The 24423-nt window shown below is 41.0% G+C and overlaps 2 protein-coding genes and 3 long non-coding RNA genes across 5 annotated transcripts in view; 2 read left to right on the forward strand and 3 right to left on the reverse strand.

Annotated features, from left to right (window-relative positions):
• LOC115588307 (B-cell receptor CD22-like) overlaps window positions 1-24423 on the reverse strand; it is a 342428-nt gene that overhangs the window by 186237 nt on the left and 131768 nt on the right. The gene's annotated exons all lie outside the window — the stretch shown is intronic.
• The window catches only part of LOC115587743 (uncharacterized), a 232600-nt gene that overhangs the window by 110550 nt on the left and 97627 nt on the right, over window positions 1-24423 (reverse strand). The gene's annotated exons all lie outside the window — the stretch shown is intronic.
• Window positions 1-24423, reverse strand: part of LOC115587750 (uncharacterized) — a 219348-nt gene that overhangs the window by 98088 nt on the left and 96837 nt on the right. The window lies entirely within an intron of this gene.
• Window positions 1-24423, forward strand: part of LOC115587224 (B-cell receptor CD22-like) — a 41280-nt gene that overhangs the window by 8869 nt on the left and 7988 nt on the right. Inside the window, exons 3-8 of the mRNA XM_030426932.1 lie at window positions 14451-14485; window positions 14586-14664; window positions 15636-15984; window positions 16113-16331; window positions 17655-17924; window positions 18561-18821. Coding sequence (XP_030282792.1) covers window positions 14605-14664; window positions 15636-15984; window positions 16113-16331; window positions 17655-17924; window positions 18561-18821 — 1159 coding nt within the window. The 5' untranslated portion in view covers window positions 14451-14485; window positions 14586-14604. The remainder of the gene's footprint in view (window positions 1-14450; window positions 14486-14585; window positions 14665-15635; window positions 15985-16112; window positions 16332-17654; window positions 17925-18560; window positions 18822-24423) is intronic.
• Window positions 19345-22102, forward strand: LOC115587678 (uncharacterized). Its single transcript, XR_003985127.1, has 5 exons — window positions 19345-19364; window positions 20458-20539; window positions 20627-20687; window positions 20983-21152; window positions 21290-22102. It is a non-coding gene; the product is annotated as an uncharacterized LOC115587678 (long non-coding RNA).

Here is a 24423-nt window from a genome sequence, read left to right on the forward strand (position 1 = left end):
ATCTCTGCACAGTTGATCAATCTGAACCACCCAAATGGCCCAAAGTCGTTAAAAACCTTTGTGTGTCCTCATCAGATCCTACCAGTCTTCTTGAACTATGTGTGTCACATGTTCATGTGGTGTTAACACTAACAGATGTGTGAGTTTCTCTCGGCTCAGTGTTCTGCTTTTCTCTGCACACAGCAGCAACCTGACTGCAGAGTGAACAGAGAAGAAACAAACCAGGAAACAGCAACAACATGTCATTCTCCATCCTCTCTTATAATGAACCCTCTGCTCTTCATCCTCTTCAGTCAAACTGCATCGTGGTTCACAGGTACAATGCATTCCTGTTCCTTCACTACACCTGCAGACTGTGTGACATCCTGCCTCAGAGCACAGAGAGATGAACTGTAGAGGGCAGCTGTAATTATTTACAATCAAAATCAAAAATGTGACTTAATGCATCCCATACTGCATTTAGTATTGAATTCATACTTTGCAAGACAGCACAACTTTAGTACAATGTGGGTGTTGGCTCGCACTTGGCACGCCATGTATGTTAATGACCTGAAGAGGAAGTACATCTAGTGGTTTAAGAGCCTGATATTTGACTTCTGCTCACTGACGACTGAGGAACGGCTTCTTTCAAGACGACGTCAGTCTTCATTGTAAGTAGAATTGTTTGTAGATGTGACTGATACTGTAAACCTCCTGTGTGCATCATTATTTTATCTGTTGACATGTTTTATTGTCTCTGAAACCTCACAGAGAGATCAGAGGAGCAGATATGAGTTTAACTGCAGCAGTGAGTGGATTTGTGGTCTTCCTTCTCTCTGTGTCAGGTACAGTTACATTTACTGCATTTAAAGAGGGAATCTGGACTTTTGCATGAAGTAGCTGTGTGCTCAGCACTTTTACACGCTGTAAACTGAGAATGTTTTGGGTTTTCAGAACTTTTCCCTTCTCATCCTGTTTAATGTGTTCTAAAGTCGACCCTGGCTGCAGAAGCAGCAGCTCATGTGGAGGATGATTAGTTTGTATCTGCAGCTACTTTTATCACGGTGAAGTTTTTTGGAGGGATATTGTTCTCACAGTAAAACCCCAAAAACTGAGTGTACTTCTTGTATATGATCGTACATCCGCACCACTCCCTGCTAGTTCTGTTAATGCTGTCTGACGTCAGTGTGATGTTTCCATGCTATATGCAGACAGCGTATCTTTCTGTCATAGCTGCTTGAAGCAGTTTGACACCTCAGTGTTCTGCTTTTATTTTTGTAGTTTTCACACTCAGCAGCATCCTGATCACAGAGTGAACAGAGAGAACTGACCAAGAACAGCACAGACTCTAATCCAGGGATTCCCAAAGTGTGGTGCGGAGCTGCCACCAGGGGGTGCGCGAGATGAAAAATGTAATGGTGGTCTGGTGTAAAAATATTACACAGTGTCTGTGCATTCAGACCGAAAGCGCACAAAGAGGAAAATCCGCCTTGTCCACTCCACCTAAGTCGCTTAGTCACCCTGTTCGTTCTTGCTTCTAAATGTAAAGGGCCCGCACGCCACTCACGTTAAACATCACCACGCAACTACTGCTGTAGCACAGCCCATCCATTTACCGACATCGTTGATCACGGAAAGTTACTTGTTGAACAGTAACTTGATAACGCACACACAAACAAACACATACACACACAGCCACTGGAGAGAACTGCTATTGCAGGGGTGGACTGGCCATCGGGAGTACCGGGATTTTTTTCCCGGTGGGCTGATCAATAATGGGCTGATGGACGGCCGTTTTTTATTTTATTTTTGTTTATTTATTTATTTATTTCTGCTGCGCCTAGATGTTTCTCTGTCGACCCCAAGAGAGTGAGAGATTGGGGAAAAAATCGAACTGAGCTTCAGCCATAGACGGATTATCATGACCACGGGCCCTGGACACAAACTCGCCACGGGCCCCTGCCTACACACGCAGTGCACGCGCAAAGGTGCTGTAACGCCCGCCAATGTAATAATGTTCGCAAACGTATTAAACCACAAACGTAATAAAAATCTGCAGCATTTAATGTAATAAACCCACAAATGTAATAATACAGTTAATAATGGTCGTTGTGGTTGTTGTTTGTTTGCCGATACACCTATTAATACCACTGACCGTGGGTACAAAATCCAGCTGCTGACTCTCTCTATTGTTTGCCCGAAAAATCTTTTCTGTGAGAAAAAACATCGCCTGACATTTAAATTTAAATTCCCATTGACAATAAAATCCGAAGAAATCTGGATTCATTACTCATTTGTAAACACAACACTTATCAGTCTATAGCCAAATATCTAAAAGTTTATTAATTCAATTCAATTCAAATTCTCTATATTGGCATGAATGCCACTACAACAATATTGCTAAAACACCAAGAGCCAGAAAAGAGTACCCAGCACAGTGTGTGTGTTCATGTGAAATAATAATAATAATAATAATAATAATGATGATGATAACTTTGAACATTATCAGAATTAATGTAAATAAATAACAAAATGCAAACATTAAAGACTCCTTCTCACCCTTCTCTAAAAGTGTCTGTATTTTAATTCAGAAAAGGTTTCATAAAAATTACACAAAAGAAAAAGAAAATATAAGTGTTACCTATTTCGGCCATAAGCGGTAAAATTGACCGCACGTCATTTCTCGCGGGTTGCTGCTATCATCGTCTCTCTTGTCTCTGACTTTGTTAGCGGTCTCCAGCTGTGCTTCGTTGTGAATTTACTTGTAAGTTGATTATTATATAGTTGCATTATATAGCCTGGTTGGCACCAACAAAAACGGGAGTTCCCGTGAAGTGATGGGACTCTGACCGTGTACCGGGGAAAGCCGAGGAAGAATATCTGCATCCTGAGCACCGTGCACACAGCTGTGGGCACCTTCAGTGGGGCAAAGACAAAACCAGATTCTGTAATGTAGGCCTACTGTTACAACACCAAGTACAGCGAGGACGTCCCGGACCAGATGGCGAGGGCGTACTCCGTCAAAGACACCGGTGGTCTTCCATAACACCCTCGACCTGGCTGGGATCAATGTCCACATTTTATTCAAGGAGCACCAGCAGCAGGAGAGCCCGGAGGAAAGTCCTGCAGCAACTGGCAGAGGAGCTGAGGGCAGAATACATGGAGGGGAAAGCGGCCGCGGCAGTCGGCACAAGGTAGGCAGCAGCGGAGGCAACCACCGCAGAGACAGACACCGAGACGGAGACAGTGCCGGTCCGAAAGAGCTGCAAACAGAACCAAACATCGGACACTTGAAATGCCACAAGCCAGTGTGTGGTGACTGTGAGGAGAGCGGAGGTAATCTGCAAACTGTGACCAGTGATCACAACGGCTCTTTGTTTTTGTTTTAGATCAGCTCGTTTCCAGCTTTTTCTATTATTATTATTTTTGTATTATATATTATTAAGCGTTAAAATAAAATGTTACATAATCAAAAAAGTTACTTTCAATTGTTAATTTTCTTGTTCTGAGTTTTCTCTATTCAAATCTTGTGTAAATATGCAATAATTACGGTTTACTATGCGACGATATGAATATTGATGAATGTATAATTAAACTTGTTAAAATGTACATTTTGGTGTTATTTCGTTTTTCTAAAAAATATCATGACACAATGAATGCTATCATCACGCAGTTGGGTATTTACATGAGAGATTAAAGAGTTTAAAATCTAGCGGTCAAAATGACGCTTGCGGCCGTTCTAGAGTGTTGGAGTTCCGGCTCCTCTAGTGCTAGACATGTTTCAAGGTGTTTCCTATAAATACTTTTCTTTGAATAATAATGTGAGATATAGTTTTTCACACACAAAAAGTTAAAGTAGGCCCTTATCTTTTTCTATTGAAATCCTTTTCCCTCATTAAAAATTCCAGAATCAAGAAATATTCACATATATGGCATCCCAAAAGTTTGAAACTCAAATATTCAAGAGTAGGAACAATATGAAAATCACATGTTTGAGTGGGGAATCAATAGACTTGGCAGGTGGTGATGCGTCAGGGCTTCTTTGGTTCAGCACTGCGGACAGCGGGGTGACACAGAGAGATGATCCTCGTTAACAAGAAGCATTTGGCTTATGCAGAGAAATAAATCTGTTTAAACTAGATATTTATATGCCACAAATAAATTTAAAATGAGAGTGAGAGCAGAAAAGGCATCCATTGTGTGATGGCGGAGCGGAGAGTCAGCACCTGGATTTTGCACCCACGGTCAGTAGTATTAGTAGGTGTATCGGCAAACAAACGAACAACAACGACCTTTATCCATTGTGTTATTACATTCGTGGGAAGCTATTACAATAAAGAATTTCACGTCTGCACAAACGTAATGAATCCCTGCAAACGTGTAGTTATTAGGCTACATGTGTGGGAAATCGCGTGTTAGCTTGTCGTGGGCAGCGACCAGCATACGACGTCCGGCATTGTGTAATCACACATTACTGATTTAACCTTATAATTTCTAATTTTCTGAGCCTATCCTCTTTGTTACTTATGTGGATCGTGTGTAATTTTATTGTCGTACTTGAAAAGTTTCAGATTTATCCTCGTTTTATTTATTTATATCTGTTTCTGAGCCCATGTTCTTTAATGTTGTGGATCGTTTGTAACTTCATTGCAATTTAATTCGATGTACTGTAGTTCTAATTTCCATAACCGTTGTGTTATGATGATGTGGATGTTAGCTCCACGGTCATTTAATATTGCTGCAATTTTTCTTTTACGTGGCTGAAAATATAACATTTACGTCAAAATTGTGCTTTCTTTTACTGAGCCTGTGTCTGTCACTCATCCCCTTAAAAGTGAAAGCTTGTGCATAACTTTGTTGTATTATATTGAAACTCTGTTGATGTTGTTATCGTCATGCGTGTTCTGGTTATTTGCACATGATTAACATGAGTCTTTATATGGCGGTAAAACAAAGCTTTGTTGCATTTTTTTTTGTTGCGCTTTTTTGGGGGGTGCGTCAACCCGGTTGGGACGTAGAAGGGGGTGCTCCGCAAAAAACGTTTGGGAACCGCTGCTCTAATCAATAACATTTCTCCTCTTATCCTGGTCAGTAAACTGCATTAAAGGTCACAGGTTCAATACATTCCTGTTCACTTCACTGCACCTTCAGACTGGGTGCACACTGAGTTTAACTGTAGAGAGCATGTTTACATCTTCCACTCTTCCTTTGTTTGTGTTCATCCTGGTGTCATTCAGAAATAACATACAAAAGTCATAAAGTGTTATTTATTTAAAGCATTAGTTAGAAAGTGCATATTAAAGGGAAGTTAACATGTGGGTGGAGTAACATGAGTATTTTGTACAACTTTTCTTCAACATCTCAGAAAAATTTGTAAAGTGTGTTTTCATGAATTTTTCTGTGTGGACGGCTTTTTGTTGACGCATGATTAAGAACTGTTGATGACAGTAATTAGTCTGATAATCGAGGATTTTGAAGCACATCCATGTTACCTTTCCTCCACATCATAGTGGTAGTATGATCTCATTTGTCCTATTAACTGATTGGTAACTGAAGTTATTCAGTGTCATTGTGTTTTCTGATGTTCTCTGTGTTACAGTGATACAGGGTCAGGATGACTATGGAGTGACTTACAGCTCTACTGAGATCTGTGCCTTAAAAGGATCAACAGTGGACATGAGCTGCACCTACACATACCCATCCAGAATAGATGGTGTTGATACTGAAGTTAAAGAAACATTCTGGTTTACTAAACTGAGTGGAAGTGAACCTGTGGATCTGAGAACAGACTCAGATTATCAAGATCGTGTTGAGTACAGTTGTTCTGAGAAGAGCTGCACTCTGAGAATCACAGACCTGAGAGAGAGCGACTCAGTTGAGTACAAGTTCAGGTTCATAACAAACCAACAAGATGGGAGATATACTGGTTCACCTGGAGTCACTTTGAGGATCACAGGTAACATTTTCATTTATATGTTAATTATTTCCAAGTGTTCAACATCTGAAGAACAATAATATAAATGTGTTGGATGTGTTTGTTGGCAGATTGTCTAAAATAAATTTTTGTTCCTTCTTCACATCCAGATCTGCAGGTGAAGGTGACCACATCCTCATTTTCTAGCTGGGGAGAGCTGAAGTGTCACAGCAGTTGTCGTCTACCTGATCGTTCTTCCTACATCTGGTACAAAAATGGACAGAAAATTCAGTCACAAACATCTTCTACTAACTCAGGAAACTTTAATTATGCAGACAGTTATTCCTGTGCTGTTAGAGGACATGAGGATTTCCCCTCTCCTCCAGTGTGTGAGTTTACTACACTAACATAACACCATCTGATGGAGTCTGATAACTACATGTATTTTAATATGGAGACCTTCATTGTGACTCTTCATCAACTCTGGTTTAAAAATGATCAGGACTTTGTTTTATCTTTCAGGTGTTGATGGTCAAACCTGCAGCAGAGTGATTTACACTGACAGAAGCATCTGTGCCTCCAAAGGCTCATCAGTGGACATTTCTTGCACTTACAGCAGTTATGAAACTATCAGATCTAAATTCTGGTTCAGTCCTGAACGTTCTCATCAGTGGCAGAGTCCTTCACAGCCTGAGGACCTTAGTGAAGACTCCCAGTTTGCAGGTCGTGTTCAGGTCCTTGAATCAGAGAGAGGACGCTCCACTCTGAGAATCACTGACCTGACAGAGAGTGATTCAGCTCAGTATCACTTTAAATTCACAACAGGAAGCTTTGAATGGAGGAGTAGTTTACCTGGTACAACTCTGACTGTCACAGGTACTGATGAACACACACTGATGTAGAACATCAACATAGAACATTTAGAAACGGTGAACATGTTGAAAATGATGGATCATCATGAGTTTGTGTAATAATTACTGTTGTGTTGGCACTAATGTTCACTGCTAGTTCTAGGAATAGTAACTGTTGTGTTGTCGTGTGTGTACATCTATCAGTGATTTCTGTTAGAACCAGTGATAATAATATTGTTTCTTGTTCTCATATCCAGCTCTGCAGGTGCAGGTGACCAGAATAACAGTCAAACAATATTATACCAGGGCAGAGCTGAAGTGTCACAGCAGCTGCAGTCCAGCTGGTCGTCTTTCCTACGTCTGGTTCAAGAACAGACAGAAAGTCACAGGGGTGGAGACATCTTCTTTTAAAGGCCAGGTTTATCCTGGAGACATCATCTCTTGTGCTTTGAAAGGACATGAGAACTACGGCTCTCCTCCAGTCAGTGAGTTTGATCCACTGTTTCAGGGAAAAGACATGCAGACACACTGGCTTCTAAAAGTTGTAGATGCAGCAGAATTATATGTAACTTAATAAAGTTAAACTGCTACAACTAGAGGAGAAGCAACATTCACACTGTCAGGACTCTGCAAACAGGACCTGAACACAACCAGCATGTACAGTATGGATAACAATGTGTAAAGGTTTTGGAAAGTTAACATTTCTAACAGCTTGTTATTGACTGTCAGTTCACATTATAGTCAACAACATGAACAGCTGCTGTGATAATGGAGACAATCAAAACGAAACAAAGACCGTTTTAATCAGTCCATTTTTTGTAATATCTTAAAATAATACATGTTCATGTTTCTCCTGCAGATGCTCCAAAGTTTCCCTCTGTGTCAGTGAGTCCCTCTGCTGAGATAGTGGAGGGCAGTTCAGTGACTCTGACCTATAGCAGTGATGCTAACCCAGCAGCTAAATACACCTGGTACAAGAAGAATGGAGATCCAGACCTTCAACCTCTCAGTAAAGAACCACAGCTTGTCTTCAGCTCCATCCAGTCCTCTGACTCTGGAGAGTATTACTGTACAGCTGAGAACGAGCTGGGGAGGAGGACGTCTGAATACACTCTATATTAATGTGACATGTGAGTGAAACACAGCTGATTTAAATCATCTAATGAACTTTTTAAAACTTTAGTCACCCAGTCAGGTGTTTTGCTGATGGTGCACTTTCTCCAGCTCTGCCTGTTTCACCTTCACAGTCTGCTGCTGTTGTTCACTGAGCAGCTACAGTAGATGATGAAATGATGTTAGATTTACAAGCTGTTTCCAGATCTGCACCAGATGTTCATGGATCCAGAAAACCACCTCTAAAGTTTCATATGCTGCCACACATAAATACACATCCAACATCTAATGTGTCCAGAGTCCTGTTATCAACTCTGTCTCTGAGAATGATGTTTAGTACTTATATACTAGTTTGTATTGCCACAAACATCTTGATCGAAGACAAAATTGCTGCCTTGATTTCACTTCCATTTCCACATTTTTAGGATTGTAGGGGGAGAACTGAAAATATATGAACAAATGATGAAAGATGTTTCGCCTTGTGTCACAAATGATATCTGACAATTTAATCTGCAAAAGTAAGATTAAATGTAAAATGTGTTTATGTTTTCTCCTCCAGATGCTCCAAAGCTTCCCTCTGTGTCAGTGAGTCCCTCTGCTGAGATAGTGGAGGGCAGTTCAGTGACTCTGACCTGTAGCAGTGATGCTAACCCAGCAGCTAATTACACCTGGTACAAGGACAAACAAAAACTGATTCAAAGTCCAGAAGGAAGTCATTATCTCACCTCCATCAGCTCTGAGGACGGAGGGAACTACTCCTGCAAAGCTCAGAACCAACATGGACAGACCTCTTCATCTGTGTTCATAGATGTTCAGTGTGAGTCACACATCCCTCCCAAATCGTACATGCTAATATTTAAGCTAATATCAATGGTATATATCTCCAAACTTGCTCTAAACATGTGTTTGTGTTTGTTGTTGGATATAAAGTTCCGCTGCTTTGCACATCAGGGTCACCAGATCTGTTCTTGGAAACATTTCATCAAACAAACTCTTTTCTTTACAATGATTTACTCTATTACAATAATAACACATAATAAGAAATCTCTTACTACTTAGTAAACTAACATCCTTTCTCATCCTTACTGCAAAGTTTTAAAGTTGCCTGAATATTGACTGAATACTTTGAGTTCAAGTGATTTGTAGGATAATTTTTGCCTCTCCAGAACTGACATTCTCCTCCTTCTTTGAGGCCCCAACCTGCAGTTCAGTCTAGTTTTCGTCTGTAAAAGTAACCTAACAAATCTGTACATGTTCTCCTCCAGATGCTCCAAAGCTTCCCTCTGTGTCAGTGAGTCCCTCTGCTGAAATAGTGGAGGGCAGTTCAGTGACTCTGACCTGTAGCAGTGATGCTAACCCAGCAGCTAATTACACCTGGTACAAAGAGAATGAAGACTCACCAAAAGCATCAGGACAGATCTTCACCATCACTGACTTCAGAGCTGAACACAGGGGGAATTATTACTGTGAAGCCCAGAACAGAAGAGGAAGAAACAAAACCACCGTACATCTGACTGTTGCAGGTGAGTTATCTTCATTCACCTGCACACACACCTGTTTACTGCACCAGAGCAGATTAACATGTTAATATGTAACAACTCATAACTGGTGCAGAGAAAATAACATTTCCTGTCTGTGTTCAGAGACAGTTTTTCTGTAGCTGTGTTCAGGGAGGAACCTCCATCATGTCAGAGGTGGAGGACTCTGACTGACTGATTAACAGACAGCATCACCTGGAAAAGTGATTTATTGATTCTCATCACATATCTGTGTGTATTTCTAGTGAATTCAACAAAGATAATGAACATCATCAGGTTGACTGTGGTGGTCTTGATGCTGATTCCTCTTCTTCTCCTGAGTCTGTGGACGAGGTGAAACAATCAGAATCCATCTGCTCTTTTGTTTTCTTCTTCAGACTTCATTTAGTTTAAGTGATATGAGTTTCTCAATGTGGACATTTGTATTTGTTGTTGTTGGACTCAATCCAGGAAGAAGAAAACTCTGAGCTCCACCACTGAACCACAAGAATCTGTCGAGATGATAGAGGTGAGACAGAGAGAGAGGCCGTCTTGACAAACCTCCTCTATGTCACAGTTATAATAACTTGACTGATCTGATTTTATGTCAGTTCATGAACGAGGTCCTTTGAGCCTCATTTTGTCGTCTCTCCTCATCAGTTGGACTCTTGTCCTGTTTATGAGGACGTCTCAGACTTCACTGCAGCACAGACAGAAGACACAGAGCAGCAGGAAGACATGCTGTGAAGTCCAGTCAGGTTAGAGACTCCTGCATCCAATAAAACATCCCGACTTTAGATTTACAGTCACAGTCACAACTAAAACTTTACACATGTGTTCTGTGATTCTCTTCAGATGCAGCTGAACCAGAGGCAGGACTCACCTGATGGACACAAAGAAGTACCACATTGAAATATCACAGAGGAGAGTGAGGCTGTGGAGGATGTGGGGGAAGTGGACACATTTACCTTCAGCTCCAAAAGTTTTCATGTTGAGTTTTCAGTAGCAGCAGCAGGTAGGAGTCAGCAGCACAGACAGTCAGCAGCAGCATGTAGCAGGAAGTTTAGAAGAACGTGGAGTCGGCAGCTTCAACTGAATCATGTCCAGCTGTCAGACATGATTTATTGTTCACATCAGCTTACTGCTTAAACTGAGAGCTTATTTTAACCTGTACAGTCAGTTATATTATAGAAATTGATGAGATGTTAAACAAAATGTATTTTTTAATTCTACAGAATAATAAACGATATTTAAAAAGTCTCTGATCAGCTTCTGGGTTTTCACCTGTCCTGGCTGACAAAGCCAATAAAGTGAGTTCAAAGTGAGACAGTGAGCTGAGAGCATCACATTTTACTTCATGTACAGTTTATATTTTCACACATTAACACCAAACATAAGTCCAGTAGTAAAACACTTTGACAGATGTTACATTTTCCAATTATTTCTGCTGCTGAGTCAAATCAACAGCCAGCTTCCACAACAAGTGAAGGAGCTGTTGGACAGCTCTGTAGGTGAAACATTAGTGTGCAGAACGTTTAAACTTCAGCTTTAAACTAATTCTTCTCCTGTTAATGTTTGAGATTATTATTTGTTCACCGGATATCAAGACATTTGACTTCAACTCTGTCCTTTAGCTTTGGCTTATTGCTCACATTGTCACATTTTGTGTCCATAAGAATGAAATGTGCCACAGTTTAATGGTTCTTGATGATTTGGGATGTTGCTGATATGAAGATGCACAGAGAAAGTTTTTATTGAGGAGGACTTGAACTTATATTTGAGACGTACATCTCTGTTGGGGTCAGTTAAATTATTTTGGGTTGCTTGAATGAAGCAGAGTAGATCCAGATTCTCTGAATGTGAAGCCCTTTCAGATTAAAAGTCCATGTTTATGCAACACCCTGATTATAAAGGGTGTAAAGTTTTTGATCACTACCCTGAACTATGTACTCCTGAACTCAATCACTAGAATAGAATAGATTTTTATTGTCATTGTTTTGAGAAAAAAAAAAATGTGCATTTCACTGCCTGTGGGAAGAAATTGACCTTCAGTCAGTTTGTTTTAGATCTGATGGATCTGTATCTCTTCCCAGAGGGCAGGGGGGAGAACAGGTAATGTCCGGGGTGAGTGGGGTCCTTAACAATACAACTGGCCTTCTTTTTGAGTTGGCCAGTGTAAATGTCTCTGAGAGGGGGTAGTGTCGTCCTGATGACACGCTCCGCTGTCCTCACCACCCGCTGCAGGTCCTTCCTGTCCTGTGCTGTGCAGCTGGAGAAACACACTGTGCAGCAGTAGGTCAGGAGGCTTTCTATCGCTGACTGACAGAAGTTGGTCAGCAGGTGTTGAGGGAGGTGAGCGTGCTTCAGCTTCCTGAGGAAGTAAAGTCTCTGTTGGGCCTTCCCCACCTGATGAGAAATGTGTGTGGTCCAGGTGAGGTCGGCCGAGATGTGAACCCCAAGGAACTTAAAGCTCTCTACCCTCTCTACCTCCTCCCGTGCATGTAGAGGGCAGAGAGCTGTGTGCGTTTGGATTTCCAGAAATCCACAATCAGTTCCTTGGTTTTCGAGGTGTTTAAGTCCAGGTTATTTTCCGAACACCATTCTGTCAGATGCTGAATCTCCTCCCTGTTGGCTGACTCGTTTTTATTTGTTATCAATCCTACGATGGTCGTGTCATCAGCAAATCTGACGATGGTGTTGGTGGGGTGGATGGGGGAGCAGTCATGGGTGAAGACGGAGTAGAGGAGTGGGCTGAGGACACACTCTGTGGTGTGCCAGTGTTCAGGATGAGAGTGGATGATGTGTGGCCTCCCATCCTGATGTGTTGTGGTCTGTTGCTAAGAAAGTCCAGTATCCATGTGCACAGTGAACTGCCTAAGCCCAGGTTGCTCAGTTTGTAGATTAGTTTATGGGGGGTGACCGTGTTGAATGCTGAGCTGAAGTCCACAATCAGCACTCTTACATACGTGTTGGGCTGGTCCAGGTGTGTCAGGGTCTTGAGAATCCTACCGGTGACTCCGTCTGGACCAGCTGCTTTCCTGGCGTTGACTCTACGCAGGGTGGATCTGACCTGATGTTGGTCCAGCTGAATGGCGTTGTCCTTCCCTGGTAGAGCAGGGTGTGTGTCAGCAGCAATCCGGCTGTCAAAGTGAGACAAGAAGTGGTTGAGTTAGTCTGGCAGTGTGCGGTCTGTGGAGTTGGTGGCTGTGTAGCTGTCGTTATAGCCAGTAGGGCTGCACGATTCTGGAAAAAATGTGAATCACGATTTTTTTTGCTTAGAATTGAGATCACGATTCTCTGGCACGATTTTTTTCACAAAATGTTTATTGCACTGATGAACTTGAACAAAACAAAAAAAAAACATTGAAGTATGGCAGAGGCATACTACTATGCCTCTGCCACAGCAATGGCTTTTTTTGTTTTGTTAGTTCTATCATTGGATAATAAATGATTTTTACAAAAGTAAAAAAAAATTAGTCTCCAAGATGAGAGGGCATCCTCTAACACCTCATGTTGTACAGTGTTTATTGGGGCCGTAGCTTTGGCTAGGTGATATGTGATAGCTGCTGTGATCGGCTTTCTAAAACGGAGGCATAATATTCTTCCTTTTCCAAAAGCCGCCTCAGAGGTGAGGTGACGTGAAGCCTGAAGTTGGGCTGCAAACAGTTGACAACAAATTTGTCTTCAAAATAAGAGCTTTACATTGCACCCCATTGGAGTTTAGAACTGGGTTCTTAGCGGGGGGCTTTTAATTTGAAAGTAGCGACCGTTCCTAGCTTGTCGCTACAACAACAAGCTAGCAGTCGAGGCGGAAATAAGTGTACCGTCCGAGGCAGCAAATCGGCGGACTAAAACAGACCCCCAATTTGCCGCCCTCTGTCTAAAACCGCGGACCTAGCCGTCAATAGGACGGGCAGATTGGCGGCTTGCTGCCTTGTCTAAAAACGGCTTCTCACACTCCTTCCAAACACTCAACTGCAGGTGGGCTTCCGCCACTGAATGACGTGTTGTAAAGACGCTTTACCACAGCTTGAGGGAGGAGGCAGCGGCCGTGCTGCGTTTGGGGGCGCTTCAAAAAATCCGGGAGGAAAAAAGGAGCATTTGTTTGTGATTCGGCTCGAGATATAAAATGCTTCAGAATCGCTGTGTGTAGAAATGAGATCACGTGTATGTGTGAATCGAGATCGCGATTTTTTAACGATTTTTTGTGCAGCCCTAATAGCCAGTCAACGTCTTTCTCCCCTGCCACATGCTTCTGGAGTTGTTGCTGTTAAAGTGCTCCTCTATGTGCTGCTTGTAGCTGCGTTTGGCCTCATTGATGTCTCTCCTCAGGCTTCGCTGAGCTTGCTTGTAGGCCTGCAGGTCCCCAGACTTAAACGCAGAATCCCGGGTCCTTAGCAGGGTCCTCACCTTGCTGTTGAACCACAGTTTCTACCTGTGATGCTTCATGAATTAGATGTCCCATGTAAACAAGTTAAAATGAAGTTTTAGTGATGAAATGTGAAAATAAAGTAAATCTGAATGTAAATGTAACATTCAGTGATGGAGGATAAAATGTTGTTTCAGGCTCCTGATTCAGTATCTCTGATGGTTCACTGCCCTCTAGTGGGGAAGTTTAAGTGTGGCACATTCAGGTTTCATCACTGTGAGTGCTTCCTCCTCTGTCTGCTTTAAAGGGTCAGTTCACCCAAATTGCAAAAAGACACTTTCTCTCTTACCTTCAGTGGTGTGTAGCCATGCAGATAGTGTAGTTCTGTTTCTCTGCACACTGTGAGGTTTGGCTGTTTTTATTAGATGTTAGGTGACACTTTTTTGATTTTATCCAGATCTACATGTTGGACATCTCTGCACAGTTTATCAATCTGAACCACCTAAATGAGCCAAAATCATTAAAAACCATTGTGTGTCCTCATCAGATCCTACCAGTCATCTTGAACTATGTGTGTTAAACACAACTTTAGTCTGATGTGGGTGTTGACTGGCATTTGGCACGTCATGTATGTTAATAAGCTAAAGAGGAAGTACATCTAGTGGTTTAAGAGCCTGATATCTGTCTTCTGCTCACTGACGACTGAGGAACGGCTTCTTTCAAGACGACGTCCGTCTTCATTGTAAGTAGAATTGTTTCTAGATGTGACTGATACTGTAAACCTCCTGTGTGCATCATTATTTTATCTGCTGACATGTTTTATTGTCTCTGAAACCTCACAGAGAGATCAGAGGAGCAGATATGAGTTTAACTGCAGCAGTGAGTGGATTTGTCGTCTTCCTTCTCTCTGTGTCAGGTACAGTTACATTTACTGCATTTAAAGAGGGAATCTGGACTTTTGCATGAAGTAGCTGTGTGCTCAGCACTTTTACACGCTGTAAACTGAGAATATTTTGGGTTTTCAGAACTTTTCCCTTCTCATCCTGTTTAATGTGTTCTAAAGTCGACCCTGGCTGCAGAAGCAGCAGCTCATGTGGAGGACGATTAGTTTGTATCTGCAGCTACTTTTATCACAGAGAAGTTTTTTGGAGGGATATTGTTCTCACAGTAAAACCCCAAAAACTGACTGTACTTCTTGTATATGATCGTACATCCGCACCACTCCCTGCTAGTTCTGTTAGTGCTGTCTGATGTCAGTGTGATGTTTCCATGCTATATGCAGACGCTTATCATTACATCATAGCTGCTTGAAGCAGTTTGACACCTCAGTGTTCTGCTTTTATTTTTGTAGTTTTCACACTTACCTCAGCAGCATCCAGATCACAGAGTGAACAGAGAGAACTGACCAAGAACAGCACAGACTCTAATCAATAATATTTCTCCTCTTATCCTGGTCAGTAAACTGCATTAAAGGTCACAGGTTCAATACATTCCTGTTCACTTCACTGCACCTTCAGACTGGGTGCACACTGAGTTTAACTGTAGAAAGCATGTTCACATCTTCCACTCTTCCTTTGTTTGTGTTCATCCTGGTGCCATTCAGAAATAACATACAAAAGTCATAAAGTGTTATTTATTTAAAGCATTAGTTAGAAAGTGCCTATTAAAGGGAAGTTAACATGTGGGTGGAGTAACATGAGTATTTTGTACAACTTTTCTCAGATATATATTTTTATGAATTTTCTGTGTGGACGACTTTTTGTTGACACATAATTAAGAACTTTTGATGACAGTAATTAGTTTGATCCATTTTTGTCTTATTAACTGATTGTTAACTGAAGTTATTCAGTGTCATTGTGTTTTCTGATGTTCTCTGTGTTACAGTGATTCAGGGTCAGAATGACTGGGGAGTGACTTACAGCTCTACTGAGATCTGTGCCTTAAAAGGATCAACAGTGGACATGAGCTGCACCTACAGATACCCATCCTGGAAATATGGCCGTTATACTGAAGTTAAAGAAACATTCTGGTTTACTAAACTGAGTGGAAAAGAACCTGTGGATCTGAGAACAGACTCAGATTATCAAGATCGTGTTGAGTACAGTTGTTCTGAGAAGAGCTGCACTCTGAGAATCACAGACCTGAGAGAGAGCGACTCAGCTGAGTACAAGTTCAGGTTCATAACAAACCAACCAGATGGGAGATATACTGGTTCACCTGGAGTCACTTTGAGGGTCACAGGTAACATTTTTATTCATATTTCAATTATTTCCAAATGTTCAACATCGAAACAACAATAATATAAATGTGTTTTGTGTGTTTTTTGACAGTTTGTCTAAAATAACATTCTTGTTCTTCTTCACATCCAGATCTCCAGGTGAAGGTGAGCAGATCCTCAGATACTAGCAGGAGAAACCTGAACTGTCACAGCAGTTGTCGTCTACCTGATCTTTCTTCCTACATCTGGTACAAAAATGGACAGAAAGTTCAGTCACAAACATATTCTACTAACTCAGGAAACTTTAATTCTGCAGACAGTTATTCCTGTGCTGTTGAAGGACATGAGGATTTCCCCTCTCCTCCAGTGTGTGAGTTTACTACACTAACATAACACCATCTGATGGAGTCTGATAACTACATGTATTTTAATATGGAGACCTTCATTGTGACTCTTCATCCACTCTGGTTTAAAAATGATCAGGACTTTGTTTTTATCTTTCAGGTGTTTATGGTCAAACCTGCAACAGAGTGATTTACACTGACAGAAGCATCTGTGCCTTCAAAGGCTCATCAGTGGACATTTCTTGCACTTACAGCAGTTATCAAACTATCAGATCTAAATTCTGGTTCAGTCCTGATCGTTCTCATCAGTGGCAGAGTCCTTCACAGCCTGAGGACCTTAGTGAAGACTCCCAGTTTGCAGGTCGTGTTCAGGTCCTTGAATCAGAGAGAGGACGCTCCACTCTGAGAATCACTGACCTGACAGAGAGTGATTCAGCTCAGTATCACTTCAAATTTACAACAGGAAGCTTTGAGTGGAGGAGTAGTTTACCTGGTACAACTCTGACTGTCACAGGTACTGATGAACACACACTGATGTAAAACATCAACATAGAACATTTAGAAACAGTGAACATGTTGAAAATGATGGATCATCATGAGTTTGTGTAATAATTACTGTTGTGTTGGCACTAATGTTCACTGCTAGTTCTAGGAATTGTAACTGTTTTGTTGTCGTGTGTGTACATCTATCAGTGATTTCTGTTAGAACCAGTGATAATAATATTGTTTCTTGTTCTCATATCCAGCTCTGCAGGTGCAGGTGACCAGAATAACAGTCCACCAGTCTGATACTGAGGCAGAGCTGAAGTGTCACAGCAGCTGCAGTCCAGCTGGTCGTCTTTCCTACGTCTGGTTCAAGAACGGACAGAAAGTCACAGGGGTGGAGACATCTTCTTTTAAAGGCCGGGTTTATCCTGGAGACATCATCTCTTGTGCTTTGAAAGGACATGAGAAATACGGCTCTCCTCCAGTCTGTGAGTTTGATCCACTGTATCAGGAAAAAGACATGCAGACACACTGGCTTCTAAAAGTTGTAGATTCAGCAGAATTATATGTAACTGGATAAAGTTAAACTGTTACAACTAGAGGAGAAGCAACATTCACACTGTCAGGACTCTGCAAACAGGACCTGAACACAACCAGCATGTACAGTATGGATAACAATGTGTAAAAGTTTTGAAAATTAAACATTTCTAACAGCTTGTTATTGACTGTCAGTTCCCATTATAGTAACAACATGAACAGCTGCTGTGATAATGGAGACAATCAAAAAGAAACAAAGACATTTTTTTCAAAATAGTAAATTTTTTGTATTATCTTAAAATAACACATGTTCACATCTCCTCCAGATGCTCCAAGACTTCCCTTTGTGTCAGTGAGTCCCTCTGCTGAGATAGTGGAGGGCAGTTCAGTGACTCTGACCTGTAGCAGTGATGCTAACCCAGCAGCTAATTACACCTGGTACAAGAAGAATGGAGATCCAGACCTTCATCCTCTCAGTAAAGAACCACAGCTTGTCTTCAGCTCCATCCAGTCCTCTGACTCTGGAGAGTATTACTGTACAGCTGAGAACGAGCTGGGGAGCAGGACGTCTGAATACAACTCTATTAATGTGACATGTGAGTGAATCGCAGCTGATTTAAATGAATTAATGACTTTTAAAACTTTGTTACCCAGTCAGGTGTTTTGCTGATGGTGCACTTTCTCCAGCTCTGCCTGTTTCACCTTCACAGTCTGCTGCTGTTGTTCACTGAGCAGCTACAGTAGATGATGAAATGATGTTTGATTTACAAACTGTTTCCAGATCTGCACAGATGTTCATTGATCCAGAAAACCACCTCTAAAGTTTCAGATGCTCCCACACATAAATACACATCCAACATCTAATGTGACCAGAGTCCTGTTATCAACTCTGTCTCTGAGGAATGATGTTTAGTATTTGTAGTTTGTTTCACCAGATACATGAAAACAAAATTACTGACTGGATTTGATTACAAGGCAACTTTTTTAGTATTGTAGAAAGTGATTAAATTACAGAACCAACATCATCAGTTTGTAACATAAATTTATTGGAGGAGACCAATGTAGAGGAAGCTTTGACTGCAGCAAAGGATATATAAATATGTTGATTTTGTGGCTTCCTAACCAGGAATATAATATCATGCATAATAAACAATTGAATATCAAGTTTCACTGAGAAAACTCATCTGCATCCCAAAATTAAATGTTAAATCAGTTCATGATTTCTCCTCCAGATCCTCCAAAGCTTCCCTCTGTGTCAGTGAGTCCCTCTGCTGAGATAGTGGAGGGCAGTTCAGTGACTCTGACCTGTAGCAGTGATGCTAACCCAGCAGCTAATTACACCTGGTACAAGGAGGAACAAAAACTGCTTCGAGGACAGAGAGGCATCTATCATTTCTCCTCCATCAGCTCTGAGGACAGAGGGAACTACTCCTGCAAGTCTGAGAATCAGTATGGAGAGATCATGTCCTCGTCTGTATCAGTCGATGTCCAGTGTGAGTACAAAATATAAACAACACTGGTGTCCTGCTGACTCAGCGTTAAGAGACATATGACTTGTAGCCACAGTGAACCTGCTTCACATGTTTACACACATTTCTCCAGATATAATGAGAATTTACTGGTAACTGTGGTCTATTTGTGTAGGCTGAAAGACGAGAGGTCTAAAAAGGCAAAATACAAGTTTATGTTCACAGAACACATGACCTTAATCCAAAATGTAAATGTGACAAAGCCATCATCTGATGTGAATGACATGAGTCTCTTTAAATCTCCTCCAGATGCTCCAAGACTTCCCTCTGTGTCAGTGAGTCCCTCTGCTGAGATAGTGGAGGGCAGTTCAGTGACTCTGACCTGTAGCAGTGATGCTAACCCAGCAGCTAATTACACCTGGTACAAGGAGAATGAAGACTCGCCAAAAGCATCAGGACAGATCTTCACCATCACTGACTTCAGAGCTGAACACAGTGGGAATTATTCCTGTGAAGCCCAGAACAGAAGAGGAAGAAATGAAACCGCCGTACATCTGACTGTGGCAGGTGAGTTACTGATGGCAGTACAGATGTTACACGTACTTGATAATATGGAAAGTTACAGACATTTTTTCAGTAAGAGGGGAACATTTTGACCTCACCTGGAGATACTGTAGGAGAAGAATCACTCTGTGAGGCTTCTTAACCTGACAGTCACATCCTCTGGTTAGGAGGCAGGAAACATGAGAGTGTTCCAGTTATCTGGGAGTCAGACTCAAGAAGAAGATCAGATCAGATTTTATCTTTCAGTTGAAACAGTGTTCAGAGTTTTTGTACTCCGGTACATAATGAAGGGCTCATAGGAACATGATAATCTTGTTTATATGTTTCTACCTTGTTAAAGAACGTGTTCCCTGATGTTTCTTCGGGTGTCCTGCAGCAGTACAGTTATTGTTTCTTGAGAGTCTTAACTCCCTGTGCACTCAGAGTGAGAGTTTTGTCTTTATTGTTGGGCTCCTGACAAACACATCCAATGTAGCTGTTGGCTTTTGTCTTGTGATCTCGCCTGCTCATAATACACGTGGAAAGAATGTCAGTGTTGAGCCCAGCTGTGAACACCGCCCATTTATTGGTTTGTTAGGATGGTGTATTGTTGTACACAGATGATACTGTCTTATTGACTTCTTTAGACCTCGACTCAGAAAAACTCTGACATACTCATTTTACTCCTGTGCATTTACACGACTGAAACATGACATGGTTGTTTTCACTTGAACTAGATTGTACATTTGGACTCAAATACCTCCTTGGTCTAAATATTTAACCATATCAGTTTATTGACATTATGTCAGGGATGTAATCCAATGTAATTCAGAAACTGTGCATTACATGTTTTGTCTGGCAGAGAGCACTGTGGAATTTATGTTTCAACCTAATCTCTATGTCATGTACTATACTACATGTGTCCACAGCCTGACAGATAGTCCACATGTACTGAGCAGGACATTCGATGATTTAATACGCAGACATGCACTATTATCCAGGAAATCTTTGTTTTTACCTTGTTTATCTTATTTTATCACTCTATGGGACCAACAGAACAAAACATGCTGTAACACTCTGATTAACTGTCTGTTTTCTTTTAATCACCATTTCTTAGTATCAGGGAAATCAGTGGCTGCTGGAACAATCACTGTCGTTCTCCTGGCTATCATATCCCTCTCTGTCTTCCTGTGGATCAGGTGAGCAGTTCTGTTCTACTGAATCACTGAATGTTCAATCACAGCAATTTATTGTTCGTTTGTGGTTTATTTAACTCTTCCAACCAGGAAAAAGAGGACTTCCAGGGAATCTACTGAGGCTGAAGAGAGACCAGACGACAGGGAACAGGTGAGGATAGTTCTGTATTTAACTGTAGAAGACATAAAACCCAGTCTGGTTCCTGTTTATTCATACTGCTGAGTCACTCAGTGTCTTTAAGGGTTTCTAGAAAACTCATCTGACAGAGGATGACTTCATGTTGCACTTTTGACAACAGGGATATTAGTTCCATTATTACCACAGCTGCTTCTGCTTCAGCTGTTTTCATCCTGGTTTTAATCCTCTGCAAGAATGCATTGTTCAAATGAAAGACTCATATAGAATATGTATATGAAAGTAATTCTGTTTATGTCTACCTGAGCAGGGACAGCCGGAGGAGCAGGAGGACTTTCATTACGCCAGCGTCCACTTCTCCAACAACCAGGCAGATAATCTGTACTCCAACATCAGACCAGCTCAGCCTGGAAGACACGTGGAGCAACAGGAAGTCGAGTACGCTGCTGTCAGATATAACAGTGCCAGTACCGCCCCGAGGTGAGCAGCTCTTCATACAGGAACACTGTGCAACATTAAAATGACTCAACTTTAAAATACATCTGATCTGTCTTCATTAATATCACTGTTGAGATGAGAATTGTTTTATTTCATGCAATATCTTTTCTTCTTCTCAGAGCCAGAGGTCAGGGAGCTGCAGAGGATCCAGCTGTGTTGTACAGCACCATCAACAAAACCCGCTGACCTGCATTTATAATCTGATATTTCTGTTTCTTCATAACATTTGTATTAAAGTAGGAATATGCAACAGAGACAATTATATATCTTAGAGAAGCTCAGATTTATGAACTAAACATACACCAGTGTTCTGCTTAGTGGAAGAATGTGTGAAGTATTTTATGACTTTATTATCTGCTTTAATTGTAAATATAACTTCTAACATGCTTTTTACAGAAACCTGATGAATGGAAGTTCAATATTCAGTGAACTTTTATATTTTATCTTTGAATTAGTCTCTGACAACTGTTCTTCTTCTGCAGCCTCCAAAACACACCTGAAGTAGTTGTACAACAGGTGATGTGATGCCTCTCAGGTGTTGGAGCTCATGATAGGGATTAAATACTTTGTGAGTTACTCTCAGACCAAACTGTAGGAGTCTAAGACCGAACCCCAATTAGAAGAGTTGTGATATAACGATATTGACAACAAACAGAATATTTTAAATTGAAATACTAATAGTGTTCATATTACAAGTATGATAGCAGCTTGTACATAATACATTGCCACTTTATTTTTCTTTCCCTTCCCACTTTGTCGTGGTAGGTGATGATAATGCACCTTAACACTGGTTGAGTGTAATTGTTGTTTTTGTACACATTAGTACAGTTGTGGTAAGAGGCTCTCTCTCCACCTCCCTACACTTGTATTGTAAGTGTAATTAATTTGCCAGAAAACAGACAAAACACACAGTAAACAAAGTTAAAGATGAATTTGACTGAGCATTATTGTTTCCAAATTCTATAGAGATGTTGTGATATCGCTATTTGTGCCGCCATAATTGTGTTGTTATAATCTTATATTGTGACAGTCCTGATCCCAACACACCCTTTGGCCCTGACCACTTAGCTCTGCCTCTGTTTTGTGTGTTCACATCTACAGTAGTGTGTCCTGAGTCTTGTTGGGACAGAGGAGTACGACAAAGATCTCTGTAAACTGAGGTTCTTTTTCAGAGGCACACTTCAAACTGAGGGTTATCAGAACTGTCTGCTGTTTCAATGTATTATTGTACTTTTCTTTATAACCAGATTTTCACGAACAAGACCACGCCACAATTTGATGTCAAGATAGTTTATTGAATTGGTAGAAGATTTTGGAAAGGATGGGAAGAGGGGGGTCGAGGTCGGTGGATGTAGAGGGAGTTTGAGTGGGGCATAGATTGGCTGGACCGTCTAGGAACCGGGAGGTTGAGACTCAGAGTGAGGGTACGTCTCAGTGGGCGCACGTCTTGGTCGGAGTGGCTTCATCATCTCCCCGTGGTTCCTGTGCTGGGATTGCCTGGGTTCCTGATCTGGAGGATCGTCTTCCTGTTGAGTGTCAATGTCGAAGGCTAGACTGCTGGCAGTTCTGTGAGAGGATAATGGAGAAGGAGAGGGTCTGGGGGGGAGGGTTAGAAGAACTTGGGACGAACAGAAGAGAACTGGTTAGGCTTGCCTATATAGATTTCATGTGTGATTGGGTCAGGGCGAGCAGGTGGTTGAGTTAATGAGGCACGGGTGTTTTGATGAGATGCGGGTGGTTATGTTGAGACACAGGTGGTTAGATTGGCTGAGCCTGGGTGGCGAATCGGCGTGGCGTGGTCAAGTTCCTGAATCTTAGTTATAATAACTCCATTAAACTGTTGCTACTAGATCACTGATGTCTCAGTAGCTGGCTAATGTTACATCACATTTTTTTTTAATTGTAAAATTCAAAGTTCTTTATCTGTTTCTCTGCAGCTCAGTCGCCAGAATAAAATGTCGTCATTTTGCATATCCTGAAATTTGTGTCATACGAACTATATCGACATGACTACAATATGCATCATCATGTTCATATTACCTGTTTATTAACAGACTGTCATATCAGGAAGTGGAGTTTGAGCATTTGTAAGCCCGAAACCACAAAAGTTTTTTAGCAGTAAGACATTTCCAAACATAATCTTTTCCGAACTCTAACAAGTGTTCTTTTTGCCTAAACCTTATCAGACCATTAGCACAGTGTTGCTACAATATACAATTTTAAGTTTTACCTTAAGAAACATATAATACAGATGCAACATAAAAAAGTTTCAACACATTTGTGCGATCGGATTGTTTTTCCTGACCTCTCAGTCTGACTCTTGTGCTTCTGTAACATGTTTATTTTACCCTGGAGATCAATAAAGTATCATACTTACTGAATTTATTGATTGACTGTGTGAACTGTGTCAGATTTATTTCATATTTCAGACCATACCTGCAAGGTGAGCTTTTAACACAACATTAAACATCCCTTAACATAATGTCTTAGAGTGGACAGATGATTGAAACTGGGCTTCAGTGGCCCACCACTTTTTTTTTTATCTCATAATTTTTACTATCTCGCCCATCATCGTGACTTTGCCTCATTTGTTTTCATCTGATAATTGATACTCTTTTTTTTCTCACAAATTCTACATTTTTAAATCGTAGTTTCACGACTTACCATGGGAATATAAGTATTTGTGTGTAATCAAGGCTTGTTTTCATGATTTTATTTTCTTTAATTGACGACACTGGACTTTCCGAGGCTCCCTGAACTACTCAGTTAAAGTTTCAAGACATGACGTCAGACGTGAGAGACAAATTAACGGCAGTACCGTTTGACGATTTATATTATTTGGACGATTTTATGTACATAAATGCAAATGGACTGAAAGAAAACCCAATATACACTGATATAAAAATTAAATGAGGATATACTTTGATACATTAACAGGACTAACGAACAGGAAGGCCTTGAGATCCTCATTGTGATTTTTTATTTATCCACTTATATTTTTGTATTTATTTATTTTTTCCACAAAGCCTTTGGGTCCTCTAATTGAGTCGAATGTATATACCCCATGTTCAGTATTGTTTGTTTGTCATTGGTGGTGAATTTAAATAAAGATTGAGAAAAAAAAAAGAAAAAAAGTACTGTTTGACGAGGTCAGAGGTCAAAGAACGGTCGCGTGGCTCTAATGTGACGTATAATAACAGAAATGTAGACGTTGATTAACTGTCAGTTGGTGACGTACAGTTGCTGTTAAGTG

Source organism: Sparus aurata, chromosome 1, assembly GCF_900880675.1.
Source record: "Sparus aurata chromosome 1, fSpaAur1.1, whole genome shotgun sequence".
Taxonomy (NCBI): Eukaryota; Metazoa; Chordata; class Actinopteri; order Spariformes; family Sparidae; genus Sparus; species Sparus aurata.